The sequence below is a fragment of the Syngnathoides biaculeatus genome, chromosome 3, assembly GCF_019802595.1.
Source record: "Syngnathoides biaculeatus isolate LvHL_M chromosome 3, ASM1980259v1, whole genome shotgun sequence".
Lineage (NCBI taxonomy): Eukaryota > Metazoa > Chordata > Actinopteri > Syngnathiformes > Syngnathidae > Syngnathoides > Syngnathoides biaculeatus.
In genome coordinates, this window is record NC_084642.1 from 16,654,168 (window position 1) to 16,679,451 (window position 25,284).

Below are 25,284 nucleotides of genomic sequence, written 5' to 3' on the forward strand. Positions count from 1 at the left end.
AAGTCTCTCGAGGCTCAATAGATCTGCCTATCATGCCATTGGACAAACACCAGCTTCTGGTTTGATATACCCAAACGTCTTCTGAGGTGCCTCGTCCTATTTTAGGTTGTGGGTTCACCAAAGTCTGTCCCAGCTTACATTTTGTGGGGGGCAAGGAGTACCCAACTGCTCACCGGTCAAAATCTTACAAATAAGTGAAGGCCCCTACAGTACTGGGGATAATGTGTATATTAGTCTGATCCATGTGGCCCCCGAAAAAAATTTTTTTAATTCAGCGTTATAGTATGTAATGTGATTGAGTAATGTAGTTAAATTACATAAAACAATGTCAATCTGACCAAGCATGCTCACTGAACTAAAAACTGTAGAGATGATTGTGAACTTCAGGAGGCATCCTTCAGCACAGCTGCCCCTCACGCTGTCCAACTGCCCTGTGTCTGCATTCAAGTTCCTGGGAATTTGTCTGGCAGGACCTGAAGTGGGAGACCGACATCAATTCCATCCTTAAAAAGACCTAGCAGAGGAAGTACAGGGTGACCCAAAAAGATACGTACCCATGAAAATTTCAATTGTGGCTTTGATTAGAAAGCTATTTATTTCAAATTACAACCACGCATTATTCAGTTTATGGAAGACCATTCACCAGAGTTTCAGCTATTTCTCTCAATTTTTAGTCAATTTATGGCTTTCCCAAGATCTGTTCCAAATGTCCACCATTTCGTTGCAAGCAAACCTGTACTCGTCTGGTACAATACAAGTTTTGAATCACTTTTATACACTAGTCTTTCGCAACGAACAATCGTTGATTTTGATGGAAAGTTGCGACAATGGAAACGCTTTCGAAACTGAATCTGTACACTCTGGTATGATTTTGTCCCAAAATAGGTCTCCAGGGAGAATATCTTCTGCTGATTTGTCCAAGACATTTTCGGGGCAACTATAGCTGCAAATGATCATCCATAGGTTCACCTTTCACGTCCTGCAACAGAAAAGACTTTTGTTAAAAAATGGATTTTTTATCAAATAAAATATGGGTACGCATCTTTTTGGGTCACCCTGTACTTCCTACTTCCTTAGAAACACAGCCTGCCACAAAAGCTGCTGAGACAGTTCTACAATGCAGTAATCGAATCAGTACTGTATACCTCCATCACAGTCTGTTTTAGGGTTGCCACAATAAAAGCAGAAACTGCAATGGAAAATCAAAACTGTTGAATGATTAGCAACTCCCGTGGACTTGCACGCTACCCGAACTAAGACAACAGCAAACAAAAACCTCTCAGACCCTCCACATCCTGGCCACCAACTCTTCCAGCTTCTTCCTTCAGCTAGGCACTACCAAACAATGCAAACCATTTCTTAAACAGCCAACTTAAAATTCAACTGCAGCATGCTGCCATCTTTTTTTTTATCATTGCCAGATTACTAGCAGCCTTTATTGCTGCATAACTCTTACTGCAATGTCTTTATGTATCAATTGTCTGGTGTCATCAGGTATGTTGCAGCTCCAATTACCAGGAAAAAAAAATCTTTGTATGTTTATGACATTCTTGCCAAATAAAGGCAATTCTGATATTTTTGGCTGCTATGTGATTTGTTGTTTTAACAATGCTACAAAGGCCTAATAATTAGTGTGTTAATCAATGTAGGGTGTAGTTAATTAGTATCTGTCGGTTAAAATAGTCATAAGGGTAGTGCTGATTCACAATGTACAAAATTATAACACATAGCCGTATTTTGATCATTTTTTTTAATTAAAAAAACGTGAATCTCGTCTCTCCCTTTCTCACCATTTCTCTTGCAAATAGAGAAGTGTCCCAGTAAAGCTGGTGGTCAGTCCTGCCCCCAAGTGCCCATTTTACAAAATACCCATCCATTCATTCATTCATTATCTCTTTTAATCGCTTAGAAGTGGTCACTTGATCTGTAGGTGTGCTGAAGTGAGATGGACACAAATACTGTAGTCGGCATGTAGCCGTTGGGGTTAAGAATGTGTACGTTGTTTCAAATCGCCTAGAATGCTATGCAGAAACCTCCATTGATAGCATCCTTTCATGTCACAATCTGATTGCTTTTCTCGCCACATACAGTATGTAAACGGTTCACTGCACGATATGGAATACGCTGCAGTTCAACTTCACAAGAAAGCTTTCCCCTTTGAACTTTCCTTATCGCTACTTGAGTATGTAAGACCATAAAACTACAATGTCAAAGTACTTCCTGGACTGGAGCCGCAACGACAAATCCACGCTCTCTTTAGTTGAAGGTCATCTCTTCACAAACAAACACCATTGGATCTCAAATGAGGTAATACTGAATTTTTGTATGCTGAATCGTGAAGTGGTGCACATATGCAAGTCGGATATGTGTGAGTAATACTCAATATTATGTTGGTTTTACTTTAATTGTCTGGGTGCATTCAAGTGTACATTGTGTTCCAAATGATTATGCAGGTAGGATTGAAGTGGAACATTTCACTTAACTGGTACAAAAATGATGTAGTTCCTACAAATAATAATACTGTATATCTTCTGTCGTCTATCTACAATATACTAACACCATATAGTGACAGCCAAACTAATTAAATGATCGTCCACTAGATTACAGAAGGTAGAACTTAATGATGCCTATAGGTTTGTCTTTGTGTTAAGTTGCGTAAAATGAGATGCACAAGATTATTATTTCAGTACAGAGTACGGTGTATACACTTTTTGTGGTACTTTTATTTTACCATTATTTTTTGGGTGTGCTGTGAGATCTTTCCAAGACCCATATCTCACTGGAGACTAGTTGGCGACCTGGTAGTGACTCAAGTCTCACCTGATTGCGGAGCCGTCTCCTTGAGATGAGCTGGGCTGCCAGGAATTCGCAATGAAACCCAACTGGTTTCTTTAATTAGAATGTTTTTATAATTGTGAGAACCTGAAACTGAAATCCCGATTAAAATAGGGTCACTTGGCTAGCAGTCCATACGTTAAAAGTGTAAACTATTTTGTCATATTCTGTATGTAAGCCTGCACAAGCAACCTCCAAGTAAATTGGTTGTTACCTTGTCTAGAAATGTCACCAACGCATGGTCCTTGTGACAGCACAAGTTATACTTTGGTCTCACGGGTCTTGGAATTGTTGCTCCTGATCACCCCCCGCAGTCTTGAGGACGTCTCCACAAGTGAGCGGAACATAAGACATTTCTGAACATAGGTGAGATCTTCTGTGTGTGATTCGAATACCACATGAGGGTACTTTTAAAGGAACATCTGTCTTCCTTATTGTAGAGTGAAGATGCTTTGGTCCCGGGTCTGCCTCTTGTTTTCCGCTCTCTGCGTGACTGCGACATACGGAGGCAAGGTGCTTGTTTTTCCAGTGGATGGGAGCCACTGGGTGAACATGAAAGTTATTATCGAGGGACTCCACTCCAGAGGCCACCAAGTTGATGTGGTGCGAACAGACGACAGCTGGTACATCAAGGAAAAGTCCCCACTCTACACCTCCATCACACTTGACGTGGAGTCGGGCTTCAACAAAGATTTCATTGTGATGTTTGTGCAGCAGTTGCTGAAAATCCAGCGAGAAGGGAAGTCCGCTTGGACACGTTTTAAATTGGAAATGGAGCAAGGTGAAAAAGCCTCGGTAATGCATGAAAAAACTGCCAAATTGCTGGAGTGGGTTTTTGAGAATAAAACCTTGGTGGAGTCTCTGAAAAGCGCCAAGTATGACCTTGTTCTGACAGACCCAGGAGTGCCAGCCGGCATTATTTTTGGCCATTACCTGAAGTTACCTCTGGTTTTCAACGCAAGATGGACCAGTCACGGCGAGGGCCATTTAGCAATCGCACCATCCCCTCTGTCATATGTGCCCATGACGGGAACAGAATTTTCTCAAAAAATGAGATTTTTTGAAAGAGTTCTGAATGTTTTGGTGTTTATCTTTGCGGAATATCAAATCTCAAGGTATATAAAACCACATTATGAGGGCATAATTAAAAAATATTTAGGCCCTGATGAAGACTATAGTGCACTCTTCCAAGCAGCAGACCTGTGGCTTATGAGGGTGGACTTTGTCTTTGAGTTTCCACGCCCCACCATGCCCAACGTCATCTACATGGGGGGATTCCAGTGTAAACCTGCCAAGCCTCTACCGGAAAACCTGGAGGAGTTTGTTCAGAGTTCTGGAGCGCACGGAGTCATCCTCATGTCTCTGGGGACTCTAATCGGGGAACTTCCTGACGACTTAGCCGATGAGATCGCAGCCGCTTTTGGCAAGCTTCCGCAGAAGGTCATCTGGCGGTATAAAGGCGCTAAACCTTCCACTCTGGGCAACAACACTCTCCTGGTGGACTGGATGCCACAGAACGACTTGCTCGGACATCCCAAGATTAAACTCTTCGTGGCTCACGGTGGGACAAATGGTGTCCAGGAAGCAATTTACCACGGAGTTCCGATCCTCGGACTACCGCTCATTTTTGACCAGCGAGATAATCTTTTACGGATCCAAGTGAGAGGAGCAGGGAAAGTCGTGGATATATTCACCATGGATCAACATATTTTCTTCCAGGGCATACAGGAAGTCCTGACGAATCCGTCCTACAAAAACAACATGCAGAGGCTCTCTAGGCTCCACCGAGATCAGCCCATCCCTCCGCTCGACAGCGCCCTCTTCTGGATTGAGATGGTCATGAGACACAAAGGCACAGCTCACCTGAGGACCGAGTCCTACAAACTGCCCTGGTACACTTACCATTCGTTGGATGTGCTCCTCTGCTTAGCTGCTGTGGTGCTGCTTATTCTCAGTACTCTTAGCGCCCTTGTTTGCTGTTTTTGCTCCAAAATGTGCTTCAAAGGAAAACATAAGCACGATTAAAGTAATATAAAAGTCACTTGAAACGTGAGATGCAGAAAATACAGGCATTTGACCTTATCATAAGACAAAATTTTCTGTTTGATGAATCTACAGTCTTGCAGAAATCATCTTTGTACTTTTAGCGTGATCCAGTTTATGGTACTCTGACTAAAATTTGCACAGGTATCAGAATCAGGATCAGCCGTAATGGCCAAGTATGTAAGAACACAAGGAATTTGCCTCGAGAAGTCGATGCCGCCCTAGTACGATATTCATGTTGAGTATGGAGAAGAAGAACATACAAACTACCAAGAACAAAGAACAATAGACAATAAATTCTGTTCCCAACACATTTCACAATCACTTCTTTTTTAAATGGTGCAAACCAGTCTCTTTAGGGTCTATTACCTGATTGTACTCAGTTAAATGCATAACCGACATAAAAGTTTGGTGAATGTTTGGTCATGTATGATTTGAATATAAAGTTCATGTCACTTATCTGTCTTTGCAGGTTGTATAGTGACGATGACGTTAGATGTTTTAGTTGTTTTTTTTTTTAATGGTAGTTGCAAACATTTGGATTTTATCAAAAGTCTAATTCTTGAATCCAAATGGAATGACCTTCAGGAAGTTCCTCATGAAATTTGCATGTGGTAGTCTCTGTATGCCACATTTGCAATATTGTAGTGGGGTGCTAGGTTTGTGTGAACTCCATAAAAAAAATTTCCTATTTTGTAATACAAACAAATAAAATTCGTCAAGTCACGTAGTTCGAGTGTAGTTTTAGGCATAAGTCTGAAAATTGGGAACATTAGCCTGCCACATGACTTGACTGGACTTGCCACCTTATGCCAATGACGACCAAGGAAATGCACGTTACATCTATCCAAATACTGTGTAGAGAAAGTCAAACTATGGGAAGGTGCAAAAGTATTATGTTATCATCCAACATAATATTACACAATAACAAGATCATGCATTAAAAACTATAATGTTAGACAGTAGAGACCTCTGCCAAGGCCAAATTGTTAAAATACTCTGTCAGGACATGATTCATACATTTATTTCATTTCTAAGATTGACAGGCGCGTTTAATACGTATCTTAATAGATTTTTTTCATTACATTTTTAATAGTAAGTTAATTCAGATACTGGAGATCAATTGCCTTCGACTATTGCCTCTTTTATAATGTGCAAAATAAAAACTAAAAGGCATATCAAATACATGTAGTCTATCCTTGTATTTCTTCTTATTTTTGTATTTTAATATTTTTTTTTATTTAATGGATATGAGTGTGTCATTTTGTTCATTGGAATGAATGAATGGCTCAAAGATCCTCCAATTTCATTGAAATTAGATCTTTCTTCTGTCTCCTACATACAGTGTACTTCTTTAATCATTTCAATTTTTATATTTAGTTTAATACAATGTTAATAAAGTCTACAAAACATCATGTTGTCATAATGACTAAAATAATATAAGGGACTTTTATCTCCCAAAGGAGCAATATATGATGAAGTAAATTTTTGGAATTCACTGAAGGGGCCAAAAAAGTATTATTTTTTTAATTGTTAATTTTAATTTTTAATGACTGGGTGATTTTTTTTATTTTTTATTTTTTTTTACTGCAATAGAATTTGTGTGTTTTCCTGAAACAGAAATTGGAGATGGCGTACTGGAGTACAATATAAAATAAATGGAGCAATGAATAAGCAAATGAACAGCAACAAAGCAAAAAAGAAAACTGTGACGGGTAGTTGGCAAAAATTGACCAAATTGAAAAATTGACCAGCTAGAATAGGGTACAACTCACCTCCAACCCTCATGAGAATAGGGGGTGTAGAAAATGTGTTGCTTAATAAATAAATGCAGTCATAAATCAATTATACATGTATAAACCACACTGCAGACTCGCGCACGCACACACTCCAGAATTAAAGATTTCTAAAGTTGTTCTATGTATTTCCCCAGTTAAGCGTAAATTTAGAGTGCAAAAATAAATAAAAACGATCCTTTGTCACCCCAGTATTAAGTGATATTTCCTTTCAGTAAACAGGAAAGGAAGTATTCATTTGTATTTTTCCTGTGTAAACATCAATTATAAACAGTAGGGGGATTACTAGAAAATATATTAAAAAAAAAACTTGTCACTGACCTAATATCTCCTCTTTTAAGTTGAAATTGCTATTTTTGCATGAGAATGTTGCCGCCCTCATACTAGACACTATAAACACAAATTCTCTGTCGTACAAAAATAACTTCTTTTATTACAAAACAATAAGAAAAGACTTAATTTCTTTAACAGAATATACCCCTGTGGAAAGTGACATTTAGAATTTGTCCCGTAGAGTACTTGTTTTTCTTTCTTTTTTAACATCATCCAAGGAGAGAGAATTGAGATTTTTTTTTTTCCTCCTCATATTTTCTCCTAAATATTTCCATTTTCTCTGTCATTGCTCCATGTTTTTGGTCCATGACATGTTCCCATTAGATGCACAAAACCACACCACACCACGGTTCCCTTGCAAGGCAACTAAGGTTTGCTTCTTCAAGCGGTCTCAGTCCGCTGAACGTGGCCGCAGCATTTTCAGTATCTTTGGCATCCTGGGGAAAGCGTCTCAAGATGTCCTGGTCCGCAAAGAGCTCATCCTCAGGACTGTGAGCTCGGCGACGTCGGCATCTTGTAGCTCCTCCACTTCTTGTTGGCAACTTTGTCTGATCACATACACGATGAGACCCACGCAGATGACAATGAGCAGGACGATGCCTAGAACCTGCAATATGAGAGGGCAGACTGACTGGGCACTCACGGTCTTGTGGAAATATTTTCTACATAACTGTGATAAACACTGAGACTCAACACGAGTGCATTCCTTGCAATAAAGAGAAAAGATTGGACAGAGCAAACACAAGGAATGCAAGGTCTTCTGATTAACAGTGTAGCGGCTTATCCACTTATGCTAAACATAAAATATCTGGTTTGAAAATCCTTGTTTATCCTATATTTGATTGAATACACTACACAGACAAAACATTTCACGTTAAAACTGATAAATTGTATTGGTGTTTTTGCAAATATTCACTCATTTTAAATTTGATGCCTGCAACATGTTAAAAAAAAAAAAAGCTAAGATAGGTGCATGTTTACCACTGTATTTAGTCTCCTTTCCTTTTAATAACTCTCAATAAGATTCTGGAAAATGAGAACATTAATTGTTGAAGCTTTGTAGATGGAATGTGTTACCATTCTTACTTGATGTACAACTTTAGTTGCTCAACAGTCTGGAGTCTCCATTGTTGTAATTTGCCTTCAAAATACGACAGATATTTTTAATGGGAGACAGGATCTGGAATGTTGGCTAGGCAGTCTAGTACTCACACTCTTTAAATACGAAGATGTGCTATTGTAATACATACAGAATATGACTTGACAATGTCTTGCAAGGATGTCCCTTAAAATGACATTGCTTGGATGGCAGCATATGTTGCTCCTAAACCTGTATGTACCTTTCAGCATTATTGGTACCTTCACAGATGTGCAAGTGACCCCTGCTATGGGCTCTCCTTACAAGAGGAGGGATTTCTCAGAGGAAACACTCATGGAATGCAGTTAAAATTTCAAGGTCTGCAGACTTAACACTTAAACTCAACAATGTTGTTTGGCGGCCACAAATAGAGAGGAGGTCCACTTACCTGAGAGAAAACAAAGAGCTGCTGCGAGCGTAGCATGAGCTCTTGTTGGCGGACAATTCCGTCACTTATTGGTTCGCACCACTTCTGCGGAGCCGCCCTGTCCACCAGCACAAACCTACCCTCCCAGTCTGTCATAGCACAGGCGAAGTACTGTCCGTCCAGGAAGAGCAAGATAAGCCAGACGACGGCTGGCACCACGCTGGAGAGCGACACGCTCCGATGGCACCACATGTCGCAGCGGCACCCCTGGATGATGAGCATCAAAGTGAAGGCCATGACGGCCGGGATGACGAAGAAGGCGGACGAAAACAAGCCGTTCCACGTTGGGTTGCATGGACACTCGAACTCCATCTCCACCAGCTTCTCCAGTCCCATGAGAATGAAGCCGAACGCCACGTTGGAAACCAGCGGACTGTTGCTAAGTTCATCTTTCAGCCTGGTAAGCCATTGTTGTCGACTTTCCATACTAGACGGGGCCAAGAAATGAGGAGAGTCGCCGTAAAAAGCCCCAAAGAGGATCCCGCGTCGTGAACACATTGGCAACGGCTAAGTGATGCGTAATTAATGCAGGCAGCCCGAAGTTCTCCCCCTCAGGCAACATGCCGCACTTCCACTCTGATTGGTTTCGAACAAAGGAGGCGCTGATATCTCCGCAGCTCATTGGCCGGGCCAAGGTTTCAGGTGGGGTTACTTTTTAAACAAACTGGAGGGAGGGCTGCGCGGCGGAGCACAAAGACAACGGGGCTGGGGAGATCGCATGTTTGAGTATTGCGCGAAATCTCTTCAAGTAATGGAGGTTGCAGTTGACTCATGGTCGGCTTGAAAATACAAAGTATAATTACAATGATCCATTCTAGCCCCAGATCGAATTATTGGGCACAGAGCAGCAACTTGTCTTATTTCCAGAAGAAAATAAACAAAACACCAAGAAGAGATACCTGCAAAAATACCACCAAACAGTCAAGGACTATTTGAAAATGCAGCTTAACTGCTCCTTGGTAACTCTTAATGCCTGCCCACTGAGAACTGAGTCAACATTATTTGTCGCCTCATTTTCCCAACCCTACCTCAATTATCAAGTTTAAAGATCAAACCATCTTGAAGCTACTTGGTCGTGGTTACAAGGGTTGGGCATCGAGAAGCAATTGGAACCAGGACGAATGTTACGGCTCTCCCAGAATCGTTTCGATACCAACACTCCACCGACCCCAAGTTGAAGAGCAAGTCATAACAACCAACGAAGAAGAACGCGCATAAAGACGTGCTTCTGGCCAATGGTGGCGGTGAAGAAGAGTATTTCGCAACACTCTTTGAACTCTTCTTCTTAATTCTATTTCTTAACTTTATCAAAATAAATGAGCATAAGCAAAATAAATCTAAGACAACACTGAGGGTGCTAGCGAGTTAAACGATGGGTTGCACTCTTGCACTGATTTCCAGTTTCCTGATGGGCAGGACACAGCAGGTGAGGCTGGGAGACACAACCTCAACCAGAAACACAACAGTACTGGGGCGCCCCAAGGATGTGTCCTCTCCCTGCTCCTCTTCTCTCAATACACTAATGACTGCATCTCAATGCCGCTGGCTGTCAAACTCCGAAGTTTGGAGATGACACCACATTTATTGACCTTCTCAATAATACTAACCAGTCTGCGTATTGACAGGAAGTGGAGCGGCTGGAGCTGTGGTGCAGCTGACACGACTCAAGACTGTAGAGATGATCCTTCGCCACAGCTGCCCCTCACGGTGTCCAACTCCCCTGTGTCAACCATCGAGACCTCTTGGACCCTCCACATCGTGGCCACCGTCTTTTCCAACCATTTCTCTCAGGTAGGTGCTATTGAACAAGGCAAACTAAAACCAGCACACGTCCCAATCGATTCTTCCTCTTGTCATTAACTATTGTAACATGCTGCCAATTTTCTTTTGAGATTGTTGTCACATATCTGTCACCCCAATTATACCGTACATATTTGTGCAGTCAAGGTAAAAGTCTCGCTACTTTCCACCATTTGCACATTTCTTCTTGACCAATACTGGCCACTCCCGTGCTTGAGAAGTATCTGCACCATCTCCCCCTGCACAGCTGCCATTTTTGTGCAAACTCCTCCAACAGATTTTATCAGATGGACTTCGAATTTCGTCTCTTATCTTGACATATTGGAGGTGAAAAGTTATTGAAACCTTTTCATACTGTCTCATGCCGTGGCGACATGCTGTCGGCCGCCTTGTTGGGTTCTGCTGCACACGTTGTGAAGCGGAACGTAAATGAAAATGATGACTATAATCTCAAAAGCGTCCTGTGTACTTCTTTTTCATGGATCCGGAATGTGCCAGTACCCCAACATGGGCCTGGGGTGCGAGGGCCCTTAATTGTGGTTTTCTCCAGGTTTAGACTTTGACTTCCAACTTCAATTTGTTCCATGACCAAGCCTAACCTCACTTTATTGTAGACCAGGCTCCCCAACATTAAGCAAGCTTTTTCATTTACACACACAATTCTTTTTCTACCACTTCTAGAATTCGAGTCCGTTAATTAATTAAACAGTCTCTCCTTTAGCCACAGTAGCTGCCTTTATTGTCCATTTGTTAGTAACAACAGTCCAGATGGAAGATTGCACAGAACTAAATGACGTGGCAAGATTGGAGGCATAAACATCATTCTCATGTTTACTTTTGCTATTTTATTTTTTCAACAGTATTACAATTTGCACTCACTTGGACAGTTTTTTTTTTTTTTGTATATGTAGCAAGGGCTATTTTTTTTGGGGGGGGGGGTGGAATTAAGCATAGATGCTGTGACATATTGAACTGAAACACGTTTTAGTTCGGGAAAGTTTAGTTTTTTCCCCCCTCCCTACCTACATGCACTGCATTTCTTCACGCACAGTCCCAAATCCCGTTTTCCCTCCAATCCCACTCTCCTGACGTCCTTACTGTGGCCCCTTCCTTTTTAAATTTGCCCGCGTGGGGTCGCACTTGCAGCAGCGCAAATTGAACGAGGCCACCGACGAGAGGGGATTAAGCAGGACGGAGGCCATGTTTAACTTTTCAAGGGGATATGCTCGCACGCGGAGCCATGAAAGAAGACCTTTGGCGATGGCATGAGCACATTAATTAATATCTATGTGTATTTTTACATAACTTCGCGTTTCTATCTCATAGAATTATTAATATTAAGGCAGCCTATTAAAAAAGGAGCGAGCGCCTTGCTGAAGGCTATCATCATCATCATCATCATCCTCACCGTCATCATCATCCTCATCGTCTCTGTCGACCGAATTGCAGCATTAATATTGCACGAGAGCGAAGTAGAGGAAGTCACGTGGTCGCAGGAGCGCACTTCCTCCCAAATATAACAGGAAGATGACGGAGGAAGAGGAAAATAAAGCACGCACTTTTTCTCGGATTCGTCGTGACCGTACGTAATTAGGCGCCGTTTTCAAGGGGGTCGGGGTCGGAGCCAAGGCGCGTCGGCGTACGCATCTCTGAATCCTCCAAACGACGCCGTGCAATCTCTTTGCCAGCCTCCCTCCCTTCTGTTCATCGCACCCCCCACCCCCCACCCCCCCCCACTGCAATCCAACGAGGCTTCTCCGCCGCCGAGAGCCGCCGGCCGCTTCCACACGACCCATCGCCCCCATTTTTCCCCCTCCGAGGGAACCACCCATCGGCTGATATTTTTTTTCTCTCCCTTCCTCTCCCTCCCCCTATCTCGCTTTCCCACTCTCTCGCTCTCTCTTTTGACATCAAATCGAGGAATCTGCTGCCATGCTGCGCGCGTCTCTTCACCTGCGCCACCACCACCACCACCACCACCATCATTATTATTATCATTAGTAGCTTGTGATCGACACAAGATCACCCATTTCCCCCGGCCAGTCCCCTTTGCATTTTTTTCTTTGGGGGGGTGGGGGGGGGGGTGTCCGAGCGAGACTACGACGGGATGCGTCCTGGTGCAATGATGCTGCTCCTGGTCCTTCTGGGCAACTTGATGCCGCCCTTGGTGACGGCTCAAAACGGTAAGTAGAAAGAGAAGTAGGGGGTGGAGGTGGTGGGCTGGTGGGGGGAGCAGATGTGACCCGTGGCGTGACTGATGCAAACATACTAGAATAATAGCGTGGGTAAAGTGACTTTAAGAGGATTTGTACTCCACTCCGCTGCACTGCACTTCCACCCTAAGATCCAGAGCAGGCTTCAGTTGAGTCTGTGCCGAGAAATGACTTTTATGACTTTTCTTGAAGCAGTTTCTTGCTGGCGTGACTAAACTGCCTTTATCCACATCAGATGGTCTTTGGTATTTGCTGGGCTTTCTCTTAATAGTTCCCACTGAGCTTTGTTTTTCAACCCAAACATCCCGACGAGCCTAAAGACCAGTTTTGTTGCTGACTACTACTGCTTGAAATAATACGGGGTCCTCCTTTCAGACCCAACTTCGTTAGTGTTGCGTTGAAGTTATTAATAGTATTGCCTTGATTTAGGAGTTTCATTCACTCAGTGACTGAGCTCGTAACTCATCTTCCTCGTACATGAAATAAATCTTCCAAATGGAAATTAATTGAAATGCCATTAATCTGTTCCAGGACGCCAAAAACCATAGCAATTTATATTTGGTTACATGTTGAAAGAAAAGGAAATTTCACTGCATTGTTAAAAATAAATCTTACACATTGGAAAAAATAAAACAAAACAACTAATAGAAATATAATTAACTTCAATTTATTTACGGACTGGCATTGGTGCATTCACCTATTTGCATTTTTGTTATTTTTTGAAACCTATCCTGCATTCTTTCCTGAAAAACTCACCTACTGGCTTTTTTATTTTTACATTGGTGCCGTTGTTTTTAGGACAAATAGATTATGCCGTTTTTTTTTTTTTTTTTTTTTTAAATCTATGTTTGACTTGGTTGGTCGTCCCGGAATCCATCTTCTGCAAAGTCACGGTGAAACTGAAGTTAATATTTTGCTTCCCTCACAGTGAATGTAAATAACCACTCAACCAATCTTCTTTGCCAACATTTATGATTATATTTATGTCCAATAAGAGAAATTGAATTACTTGTTTAAAGTACTAATGGACATATAGTATTTGTTTCCACGTGTGTGACACAGTGTTAGTTAGCGTTAGCGAGCTATCAAAGCTAATTTTGTTGAACTTTGTGTGAAGGTGGTTTGTTTGTGTTGAATAATTTAACTTCTGAGGACAGGTGTTTGAGGAACATGGAGTCATGATTCTCTGCATGGTTCTGATGCTTTGCTGATTCTTTTTTGTATTGTTACAGCACATTGTGAATACGGTAAATAAGTCCAAATGTAATACCAATGACTCGTGACATCTATTGGCAATTACAAAGCCCTTTAGTGGGCCGTCAATTATTCATCGCGGCAGGGGTCTCTCCCTATCTTATGACAAATTTGTACATTTATGTGTTGTTGTTTTTCTAATCAGTGACGTTAAGGGCCACAGTCAGTGTTAGCATCTATGCCATGCTCATTGTGAGTGTTGTCATTTGGTATTTGTTTGCCCCATTCAAAATAGTCGGATAGTGCGTCTGCCATTTCTTTTTTTTTTCATTAAAGCGGGAACATACCTGAAGCTCATTCAAAGTCGACTCGGCGACTTCCTTTTTCAAATATTGGGGTTCTGATTTTGCAAAAGTGCCGTTGTTTGACAACAGTAATGCTGATTTCCCCCCCCCCCCATTTTTTTTTGTTTTACTAAATCTGACTGAGAGAAATTTAATTTTTGCCACTTTATTCAAAAATTACGTCATGTCAATTTGTGAGTAGTATTGCTTTTGTTTTGCTGTTTAGGCTAATTTCCTCCCTTTGACTGTGTAATTTGAAATATTTTACACCTTTAGTCTGCAAAACCGCTGTGGTGGTGTTCACAAAATGGGAATTTTTACCAATATTATTCTGTTTAACTCTTGCTGTCATTGACTTTGAGACACGTTTCCGGATGTTTTCCATTTAATACTGTAGTCACGGAAACGTAACATTGAGGGTAATGTTATCATTTTGCGACGTCATCACTGACTTCGACCGTGAGACCAGTTTTCAGATATTTAACTTTATGGACTAGCTTTATCGCCAACTCCCACTTTGAGACACCATTTCAAATATTTTAGGCTCCAAAAACATACTTGGGAGAGAACGCCGTTCCATTATTGCAAATTTTGATTTTGAGACGGCTGTTGTGTAGAGCCCTTCATTTCTTGTGTAGCTCCAACTTTTGTCCCTTAAACAATCACTCATGGAGTGATGAGGTAAAAACAAACAAACCAAAAAAGCGCAGGGGAGGGAATTACTGTCCGTCCATAAATTTCATGCTAAAAATCTCACCTCTTCCTTTCTGTCGGGATATCGTCAGGCACCCAACATGCGACGATATGAGAAGGATTGACGCAAACTTGGACTGTCCTGGTGTAAAGGCGTTTTAAATTGAACCATAATAGTATGATAACATTAAAAGTGTAAACGAGGTGATTGTGGAACAAATATGCACAAATCAAAACAACATCCTGACCAAAAGGCATCCCAAGATATTGTGTTCATTCTGTTTTTCTTGGTTCTGTGCGGTGACGTGAGACATTTTCTCATCTTGGCTATGTGGAAAATCTTATCTCCCATAATCCTGCTACTGTTGTTCAGGACATACTGTATTTGACGAGGGGGTTGGCCACTGGTTATGATAGTGGCCAAAGAAATATGTGTCCGTGTTGGGTGGGTGGGGGGGGGGTTATTTTAAGTAAATTCATTCAATGGTCTGCTGTTTTTTGTTTTTTTTCCATGTTTGCAGTTAAATTCTCTGACACGGTCCAGATTAGAGACCAAGCGCTGCTCCTGATGTAATATTACATTTTCCCGTGATATTACTGCCTTCAGGTTGTGACGCACGGAGTCTAATAATTATAAGTGCATAAGAAGAGTATAGGGGGGCGGGTGGGGGGAGTGAAGCGCACGGGGAATCCGTGGTTCTTTTCCTCCTCACGTTCATCTGGGGAAAAGTAGGCGGCCGAGTTCCTGCGACAGATATGAGTGCAAATAGCGTTCTCCCCACCTCCCTCCCAACCCAAGTGCCCTCAACCCGGCCATTCTACCCTGTTTCTATTTTTACCGCCACGACGCGGCAGCGTGGGTTTAAGGTCCTTTTGTGAAAGTGAATCCATTAACGCTTAATGGATGGCCTCCTTGCGCACAGCTGCAGCCGCCTGTGATGCCACTGCCAGCCACGAAGGCTGTGAAAGCATGCAAATAGAGAACCCCCACCCAAAATAATAATAAAATAAAAGGAAAAATAAGAAAAGAAAATGAGCATACATCTTGCTGCTAATCCTAAATTACACACGTAATAGAGTCAACGTAAAAGATGGGGATCGAGCATGAGAAAAACTGGAATGCATGCATAAATAACAGCACCCACAAAAATGTTTATCTAGTATATGTAAATGGACATAAATCACTGCAGTGTTACCTTCAGATACCAATTGAATTCAACTCAGGATAATGCCCGTCGTGCCTCTCAAATTGCCTTTTCCCATTGAAATGAGTTGAAATGCTATTTTAATGTATCCCAGCCAATAAACAAACAAACAAAAAATGCTTCTAAAAATATCCCAAAGTAAAATTGAACTTATTGAAAAGAAGAAGAAGTACAAGGGTACCAGAATTAACTTAGCTTACATCCCATGAGGAAAATGATTTAGTTCTAACAATACACAATGTGTAATTCTCTTTCTTTTATGTTTAGTGTGAAGGTCAACTTGAACTATGGGTTGCATTAACAGCTCGAAGACTCTTTGTTTTGATTACGGTTATTGTAAAGTGATTCTCAATGAGTTCACGGTCACTATACGATTCTCACATCTCCAGTTAGTATTTGGAAGTCAAAGCCAACCCAAAAAAATCATCCGGATAATGGTCCGTAATTCGAAAACCACCCGTCGGGTCTCTCGTATCTCCAAGCACTACTCTAATATCACTCGTTTCAAACTCAACTTGCAATATCAACCTTAAAAAAATTGCTTTAAGATCATTTGATTGTGAAAAGTGTGTCACAAAAGGTCTTGTGAAGAACTTCCCAAAACCCAGTCTGAACCGAGCTCCTCCCTGACATACAGAAGGGAACAGAATATATGAATACATGGCATTGTTCAGTTTCCACAGAAAACAAATCTGAATAGGGAACAATGCCCCCCAAAAAAGAGGGGTACAAATAGTTATTCATGACACTGTATCAAATGTGCTTCTCAATCTATCATTGTCTTGAGGAGTTGCACAATTATTGAAGTCTGGATGAAGTTCAATTTAGCATATACAGTATTACATCTTAGTCTTCCACACTACAGAAGTTGTCATTTAATCACCAGTGTACTCCATATTGCCACAATTGCTCAAAGACATAATTAATAAACAATCAGTTCCACACAATCCACCCAATTTGTAATGATTAACTAATCGACTATTATGCCCGTCACTTATGTGAACAGCAGTTAACTTCTTTTCAGACTTGTAGGATGTTTACAAATGTTAAAATGTTACTTAAAAGCCCCTCTGTACGGCTAATAAATGTATAATTACTTTAACTATTTCTAATAGAAATGTTTTTTTTTTTTTTGGGGGGGGGGCATTTGGCGTTTGTCCTTGAAGGCTCCATTGCAGAAATCTATAAAGCAGTGACTGTCAACTGCGGTTCTTGATATTGTTGCGTGCACTAAGCACTGAAGAATAATAAGTAGTATTTTGCCAATAAGTGCCCCCCCCTTTTGTTCCTCTTTATTTCCACCAAGCATTGCAATCAAGTGAGTCGGGTTTTGCCTTTTTAAGAATAGCATTATAAAGCTACATCCGAGCCAATCAATAGAGATATGAGTTGAAGGAGCAACTTGTCCATTATCGTGTTTCCTGTCCGTGCTCTGGACAAAAGGCCCATTTGTGAATCTGGAAAATATACCGCGGGCCTCGAGCCAGCGCTTCGACCGACTCGTTCTTGTTCAGTGTGAAATCTGATATGGACCAGCACTGAGTGCAAAAACACAAAACAGGCAGACACGGCCACATAACTGTGTAAAATTAGCAATGATTAAAAAAAAAAAAACTAGCCAAAAACCAAAGCAACAAGGTATTTGGGATGTCATATTGGCTCTACGATGCATCAGTAAATGAGTCATATGAATTAAAATCACCCATACATTCCTGAGTTGCAGAAGTTTTTCTGCCGAGAGAACTGAAATCAGGCCGTTCCAATTTTTTGAGCTTATCTATGTCACGAGTGAAAATCTCTCTGCTGCGGCGCCACCACTGTCAACGTAACAAACAATTGTGCTCTCACAATTGGATCTTCTGCGTAGAGGGAGACAATCGGAAGAAATGCATCAGTGTCACGTAATTATGGATACAAAACTGGGTCAAACAGAAGTAGCTGCCAGAGGGGCCTTTTCTGGAAAACCAAGATGTTTTTTTTTTTTTTTTTTAATGAAATGATTATATTTAGTAAATGTTAAAGAGTCACTCAGTGGAGGGCTGATTACCAAAATATATATATATTTTTTATCCACTAAAAAAAAGAATAACCCTTTCAATATTAACTAAAAAGCATGCATCTCACTTGAAAATGCAATCAACCACTAATGTGATGTAAAATGTTCAAAGGTCACACACGTGAAACCGGCATCAAGCCCACATGAAGCCTCCCCTGCCTGTTGAACCGCTAGCGGATTCTTCCATCACGCTGTCAAGGCGCCCGACTATCAGGCGATGGCCCACGCTCGCTATTCCTTCGCTAGCATGGGGCCTAAGGAGAGGGCTGTTTGGGTGCCATCGTACGGTGTTACAGAAAGAGAATAAAAATATGTGCATAGGTGTGAATACTCGGTGTGTTTTCAATGAGTATCTTGACTGGGCATTAACAGAAAAATAGCCAGGTGAGTTGGCGTATGACGATTCGTGATTTGGCGAGGATTTACTGTATTGGTCAAAATTTAGAGAACAAAAGTATTATTTGTCTGTCGGGTTACATTTCCTTCGCAGTTGATGAAGTCATTTGCTGGTCAATTCCTCTGTATCATACATGAGGCTAAGCACGTACTGAGTGTATGACCTGGTGACAAAGGTTGAGAATCATGTTGGCTCCAGTCTCGACACTTCTACAGTATCGTGTTTCTTCGCGATTGCTTAACTTACCTTTTTTTCTTCTGCAAGCCATGTGAGCACCTACAGTATTTTCTGAATGTGACTAATCAGCACCACAATGAACAAAGATTGGTATAAAAAGGCTACACTGCAGGGCGCAGTGATTAAATGCATACAATACGAGCTGGTGACAAATACTGCTGACCCACATGCCGGCTTAGCTCGTGTATTTGTCTGCCCACTCAGCCAGGATTTGAGGTAGACCCTGTTTTGGAACCTTGGACCCGCATAACCGCAGTTCATTTAAAATGGGACATCTATGCTGCTGTGGCCATCACTACAGCCAACTTTAATCCTGTCCAGTCAAATCTGATGATTGAATTCCCTTTAAAAGCGGTGCAAAAATTCCGGCATGGTGACTTCATCTTTGTGGAAGAGGACTCAGTGATCTGTAGGTGACTGGAGAATGAGAACATTTAAATCCAGAATGTGCTAATGAAACTCATTAATCTACAGTGCTGTGCAGCAGAAGTCGTCAAATGATTGTTCGGAATCAACCCCAAATGACAATTTTCACATTTGAATCAAAACAAGTTAAATAATGGAAAACTAGAATACTTTTTAGGCAGCACAGTGGAGCAACTGGTTAGAGCGTTGGCCTCATAGTTCAGACAACTAGAGGAGGTTGTATGTTTTCCCCGTGTCTGCGTGGGTTTTGTCTGGTCTCTGCGGTTTCCTCCCACATCCCAAAAACATGTATTCATTGGAGACTCTAAATTGCCCCTAGGTGTGATTGTGAGTGCGACTGTTGTCTGTTTCCATGTGACCTGCGATTGTGTGGCAACCAGTTCAGGGTGTACCCCGCCTTCTGCCCGTTGACAGCTGGGATAGGCTCCAGCATTCCCAGGACCCTTATGAGGATAAGTGGCTCAGAAAATGGATGGATGAATAAAATAATTATTACTATATTCTGACAAGCCCTCCAGCACTGCATACGGATGCCGCCATTTTTACTTAGTGCTCATCATATATGCACATGTGTGCATTGTAGCGTCACTGAAATTTCCATAATTTGTTTAAATAAAAACAAAGAGCTCTCCGCCGGAGGCTTCCGTTTAGCGTAATTCTTAAATGAGCTGCATGGATAACATGGAAGCGCAACAATGGAAGCCGAAAAAGACCCCTCGCTGGAGAAGGGCACAGAGGCAGATTGAGCTGGAGAAACTTTCTCCAGCCCAGCATAGCAGATGATGAGTGCGGCTAGGAAGCCACTAGGCTAAGTAACAGCAGACTAGCTGCAAACGCGGGGGCATTTCTGGCACCTGTGAACACAAAGCAGACGTGGGAGTCCCACCAACAATAAGTGGTCGGACTTCTTGGTCTCAACAAATTGATTTGGACAATGATTAAGACGTTTGGGTGCCCACTGTTGAAATAAAGTTGTCGTCCATAAGCGTGGGAAGTGATGAGATTTTTCCAGTTCCATCCATCTGAGTCCATCCAGGAGACAGTCTTCTTCTTTTCCTTTTGGCTTGTCCTTTCCCCTCATGTCTTCCCTCACTACATCCATCAACTCCTTTGATCTTCCTCCAGTGTGCATTCCATCTTCAGCTTTTCAGGAAGCTTTTTTGGACCGTACCACAGAACGGTTTCCAACAACGGTGAAAAAGGTGGTGACGACTATAAAACTGAATATACGGTAGCTACTTATTCCGACAGTTACTGTAGGTAGCATAATGACCAAAAAGATCAGATACAGCCGCTCACTGCAATATTGCCAAGTCAACAATAATAAGAGGGGAAAAAAAGGTTATCCTAATTAGCACTCGCCTGCCTGTCCCAGTACATTGTTATGACTACCAGTGTAACCTGACTGTGGCGACAGTTGACGAGCTCAACTGAAAGTGAAACACAGTCCTTGATTGACATTTATTTGACAAGGAACTATTAAATCTAAAGTAATATTGATGTTCGGAGGTTGAATGGCTATGAATGTGTATTATTTGAGCTTCCGTGAAATGGGCAGAGGCGCACTTGTGCTGAATATAAAAGGGAACAATTGACAGTCATGTAACTAATGAGCCACTCCATTGGGCACTATGAACAGTAACAGTGTCATGACACACTCACGTGAGGCATGTTGTAATCCTGACACTGCAAAAACATTACCTGCAAGCAGGTATACTACGCTAAAAGTAGATGACTGTGGTTTCAAAGTGAAACTGTGTGAGCTGCAACCGATTCATAACAGCTGCTCGGGTGATGCAAGTTGCATCAGTTTACCATAGCACCTTATCCGCAGTGCGTTCGTTCAGACAAAGGAAACCGTCGCGTTGTTGATGGTCATCTCATGTGTAAAAACACGAGTGCTGTCAAAGGAAACGTGAAATTGGTTAAAAAAATAACAGTAAAGATGCTGTGATGAGGGAGATTACAGCATATGCCTGGGTGGTGACACAATATAATATATGAACTTCATGAAAGTCAGGTTATATAAACCACAATGAACCAGTTGTAGTTCATCAATACATGATTATGAATGGGCCACGACAGCTACACTATATAAACCATGCTCATATTGCTGCACGGTAAAAGTATTGTTGGCCTAGCACCTGGATAATATTGTTTCAGTAAAATATTGTATCAGGGGTGTCAAAATGATGTATGGAAAGTGACAAGAATTAAGTAAGATTGCAGTTATAGTTTCCCCCAGAGGGCCTTTATGACTGTGAAACCATCCATGCATCCATCCTCTGAGCCGGATATCCTCACAAGGGTCATGGGCTTGCTGGAGCCTCGCTCAGCTATCTTCAGGCAGGAGGCGGGGGGACACCCTGAACTGGTTTCTAGCCAATTGCAGGGCACAAATATTCACTCTGCCTAAGGACAATGTAGTCTTTAATCAGCCTACCACGCATTTTTTGTTGGATGTGGGAGGAAACCGGAGAACCTGGAGAAAACCCACACAGGCACGGGGAGAACATGCAAACTCCTCGCAGGCAGTGCCGGGTTTTGAACCCTGGTCCTCAGAAATGTGAGGCAGATGCTCTAACCAGTCGCCCACTGACTGTGAAACCGCATACAATCCAGGTTTCCTCACCTCATCACCGTGTTACATAAGCACAACAAATTGACGGAGTGCTTTTGGAATCAAAAGTCAAAGAATATAGTTTATTCAAGTACCGTTTCATCCACTGTGAAAAGATGCTTGCAATATCTCAAAATGCTAAATTATTATATATGCTGATTTGACATTTTGATATTGAGTGGTGGGCTGGACGTGGTCCACGATCCTTGAGTTTGGCATCTGCGGTACACATAAAATATCACGTTACTACTGCACGATGAGCGAAAAATTGTCCCAGAATCAAATCAGTCGGAAGAGCCGCGGCTCTCGTTTCTGGTTAAAACGCCAAATGTGTCACAGCACAATGCAGGTACAGTGCAGATGCGACTACTACAGATCCGGCGCACGCGCTGGCACACATGCTGCCTTCTTGCGTGTGACCAGTTCAGCGGTCCTTGGGGTTTTTTCCTACTCACTGCTCTCTCTGTCTGCCTTGTGGGAGTGCAGATGGGGATCCAGGTTGTAGGCAGGCAGCTGACTCACTCTCAGGCTGCACGGCGCTTGTGTGCGGCTTGATGTTACCTCTCAGGGGAGCTCTCTTTTATACCGACATTGGTGGAGTAACGCTTTAATGCTTAAACAACTTCTTCTTTTTTTTTTTTTTTGCGCTGCCACTGCTGCCGAGCAATCGGGCTCTTTCTCATTGCACTACTCTGCATAAACTCCCTGTACCTTACATAAGATATGTGAATTATACTGAGTAAAACCTTATGATGGACAAACGACGAAGTAATAGTCCTAAATAGGAAACGTAGATTTGGCGTATTTCACCCTGGAGCATTTGCCAGTCAATCAAGAGTTGACCTTTTATTCAGCGGGAATAAAGATGGCCAAGCTTCATGAAAGTCACCTTTGTGAATCACCGGACTGCCAATCCCTTTATTTTTGCCACAGTTGAAAGAGTTTGGCAATATCATACCCGCAACTGGTCACTGATCAGTAGAGGGTGACTGTATACGGGAGTGGTCATCCACCCCTGAACACAATGAACGAAAGACCGCAGTGTGTACCACCTTAGTGAAAAATCTGTATATTGTCACACATGTAAAGCAATTATGTTTAGTGTATGTTGCGTGGTGGACTGGTCGCCAGTCAATTGCAGGAGGACCACTTTGAATGGAGTGAGACTGCAATCGCACTCACACAAAGTCAGCTATGTGAACAACGATAGTATAGTATAACTATAGTAAGTATAGTTTTTTATAATGATATAAATAATAAATATAGTGTTTAAAAAAAAAAAACAAAAAACAAGTGGGAATAGAGGCCACACAAACAGGAAAGTCAGCTACTGGAACCATGAAGTTGAAAATAATACATTTCCCACAACGGACTGGTCGCCAGTCATGGACGTATTGATTGGGGAATGAGCCCGTTAAGAGCTGCGTGAAATTTAGCCCAACAATACACCACAGTACAAATAGTCCATTCCTTGTCCAAGCTGCTTATCCTCACAAGGGTGACAGCTGAGCTTGTGCGTATCCCGGCTAACATTGGGCGAAAGGCAGACTACACCCTTAACTGGTCGCCAGTCAGTTGCTGGGCACATATCAGCACCATCATTGTGCGGGAATCGATCCCACGCTGTCAGCACCAAAGTCGGTACCGCTACACCATCACTGAGCCTCCAATACAAATAGTACATTACATATGTTTTTACTTAATTGATTACAAGACCAGTTTTTGTCTCATCTAAAGTAAAATTTACAAAATATAGGTTAAAAAATCTTGAGTTACAGCGTATTTATTCAAATGTGTCACATTTAAATAATCCAGAAAATGATGTTAAATTTATGTTGCTATTTGGCATACAACGAAAAAAAAATGTGTGATTTATTTTACTTTATTATTTTCAGATTGTAACTTCTTTGGTATTAACGGAACGTTTTGACCAAAGGAACAGAGAAGATTTAGAAGTTACTCGCCACATTCTTTTTCCAGTTTTATTTTGAAATGAATCGGCACCATCTGCTCTGTTTCAGCACCTCGCTGGAACTGCGCAGCAATTGCACTTGCTCATTTGTTGAACGTTATCTTGTCGTTTTGTTCTCTGTGTTAATTCTCCTCTGATGAATGCAAATTACGCTGGGCTATTTTCTTCTTTGGGCCGTTACCTTGAAATGCATTCAAGTGGCTTTTTATGGATGCCTTTTTGTTATTATTATGCTCTCTAAGCGTCCATGGCTACCTTTGCCACAAATCGAGTTGCTCGACGCCGCTCACGCATACAACGGTAGTAAAGAATGTCACAGCAAATGTGTCGTTTTGAAATTCCGCTTGCGTGAGTGTGGGCGTATTGGACTCAGTATCACCCTCTGGAATGATGGTGTGAGCGCGATGGAGGCAGATGTTTGCAGAGAAAAAAAACAAATGCTAATTACTCCGCATAACTGGAGGCATTGCACATAAAAACTCACATCGTAAGCGCCGAATATTCTGAGACACTTAGTTTTGTTTTGTTTTGTTTTTTTATTCAAGCTAAATTTTCCTCACAATTCCTGCCTCTATTCAATCCAATTCATTTCCATCTGGATGTGAGTCATGAGCATGTTTTAGGGAACAGAACTGTTACTATGGTTACCAAGTTAAAAATTCATGTATTGTTAAGTATGTGATTTTCTGTGAGTTTTTTTTTTTTGGCAGGAGTTTTGACATTCTGTTCGAGTCAACTAGCCAGAAGACAGTGATCACAAGTTTGGGGGAGAATCCATTTTCAAATCAACCGGAGCCAAATGACCGTAAAACTAAATAAATAAATGAAATATCAAAATCAAAGGCGGGCAGCACTGTGGACTAGTGATCATTAGCAAGTACATAAATGGGAGTGGGAGGAAGGGTTTTTAATCTGATCTCGTGGAATTGAGTTATTAGTGGTCTACGTTTTATGGTCCTTCATCAAGTTTCAATCAATCTGTCTGGTATTTATTTTTAATAGCAATTGCACAACATTTATGTGGTAATGGGACTTCTGAAAAGGGCCAAAAAGATCCCCCAAATGGCTCCTTATGTCTTCTTGGACACAAGCATTGGAGATTCTTGAGGTACAAAGTCATTTCAAGGTAGCCAACAACCAAATTTCAAGTCTGACACTTTATCCTTTGCATAATTTTGGGGATTATAGGAAAAACCTAAAAAAAAAAAAAAAAAACAAAACACTGTCTGGCCTAATAAAAATGATGAAGAATCTTATACTAATTTGTTTTATTGTGACTCTCCCTCCAGTTTACTCCCTGCCCAGACAGATCCAAACAAAACAAAACAAAAAACAGCAGTTAAACAGTTTCTTTGTTCCAATTTCCTTTCGCGATCGAGGACAACGTTAAGGTCATTTTCTTATTTTCTTTCTTTTGTTTACAGCTGACAGGCTTCGGGAAGGTTGAGAAAAGTATCTGCGGTCCAGGTGATTTGTCATTAGATGAGGTTCATTAGGGCTGTCAGTGTGTTGTTGGGCTGACTACTGATGTGGAACGGGAGCATGACGGAAGCCC

General features: G+C 41.6%; 3 protein-coding genes across 6 annotated transcripts in view; all 3 read left to right on the plus strand.

The window, feature by feature from the left end:
• LOC133498130 (UDP-glucuronosyltransferase 2C1-like) overlaps positions 1–25,284 on the plus strand; it is a 33,712-nt gene that overhangs the window by 6,082 nt on the left and 2,346 nt on the right. Inside the window, exons 4-5 of one of the 3 annotated variants that reach the window (XR_009794209.1) lie at positions 3,059–3,201; positions 3,276–3,412. Coding sequence is in view for 2 of the 3 variants with exons in the window: in XM_061814603.1 (XP_061670587.1) it covers positions 10,198–10,363; positions 18,190–18,202 (179 nt within the window). In the remaining variant the exon portion in view is untranslated. Of the gene's footprint in view, positions 1–3,058; positions 3,202–3,275; positions 3,413–10,197; positions 10,364–18,189; positions 18,385–25,284 lie in introns of those variants that run through there. The other 2 variants (XM_061814603.1, XM_061814602.1) reach the window with 2 other exon arrangements.
• Positions 3,283–5,272, plus strand: LOC133498132 (UDP-glucuronosyltransferase 2A2-like). Its single transcript, XM_061814607.1, has one exon. The coding sequence runs from the start codon at positions 3,283–3,285 to the stop codon at positions 4,858–4,860; it is 1,578 nt and encodes a 525-aa protein (XP_061670591.1). The 3' UTR covers positions 4,861–5,272.
• The window catches only part of nptnb (neuroplastin b), a 40,808-nt gene continuing 27,619 nt past the window's right edge, over positions 12,096–25,284 (plus strand). Inside the window, exon 1 of one of the 2 annotated variants that reach the window (XM_061814608.1) lies at positions 12,096–12,555. In XM_061814608.1, the coding sequence (XP_061670592.1) occupies positions 12,480–12,555 (76 nt within the window). In that variant the 5' untranslated portion in view covers positions 12,096–12,479. The remainder of the gene's footprint in view (positions 12,556–25,284) is intronic. The other variant, XM_061814609.1, reaches the window with a different exon arrangement.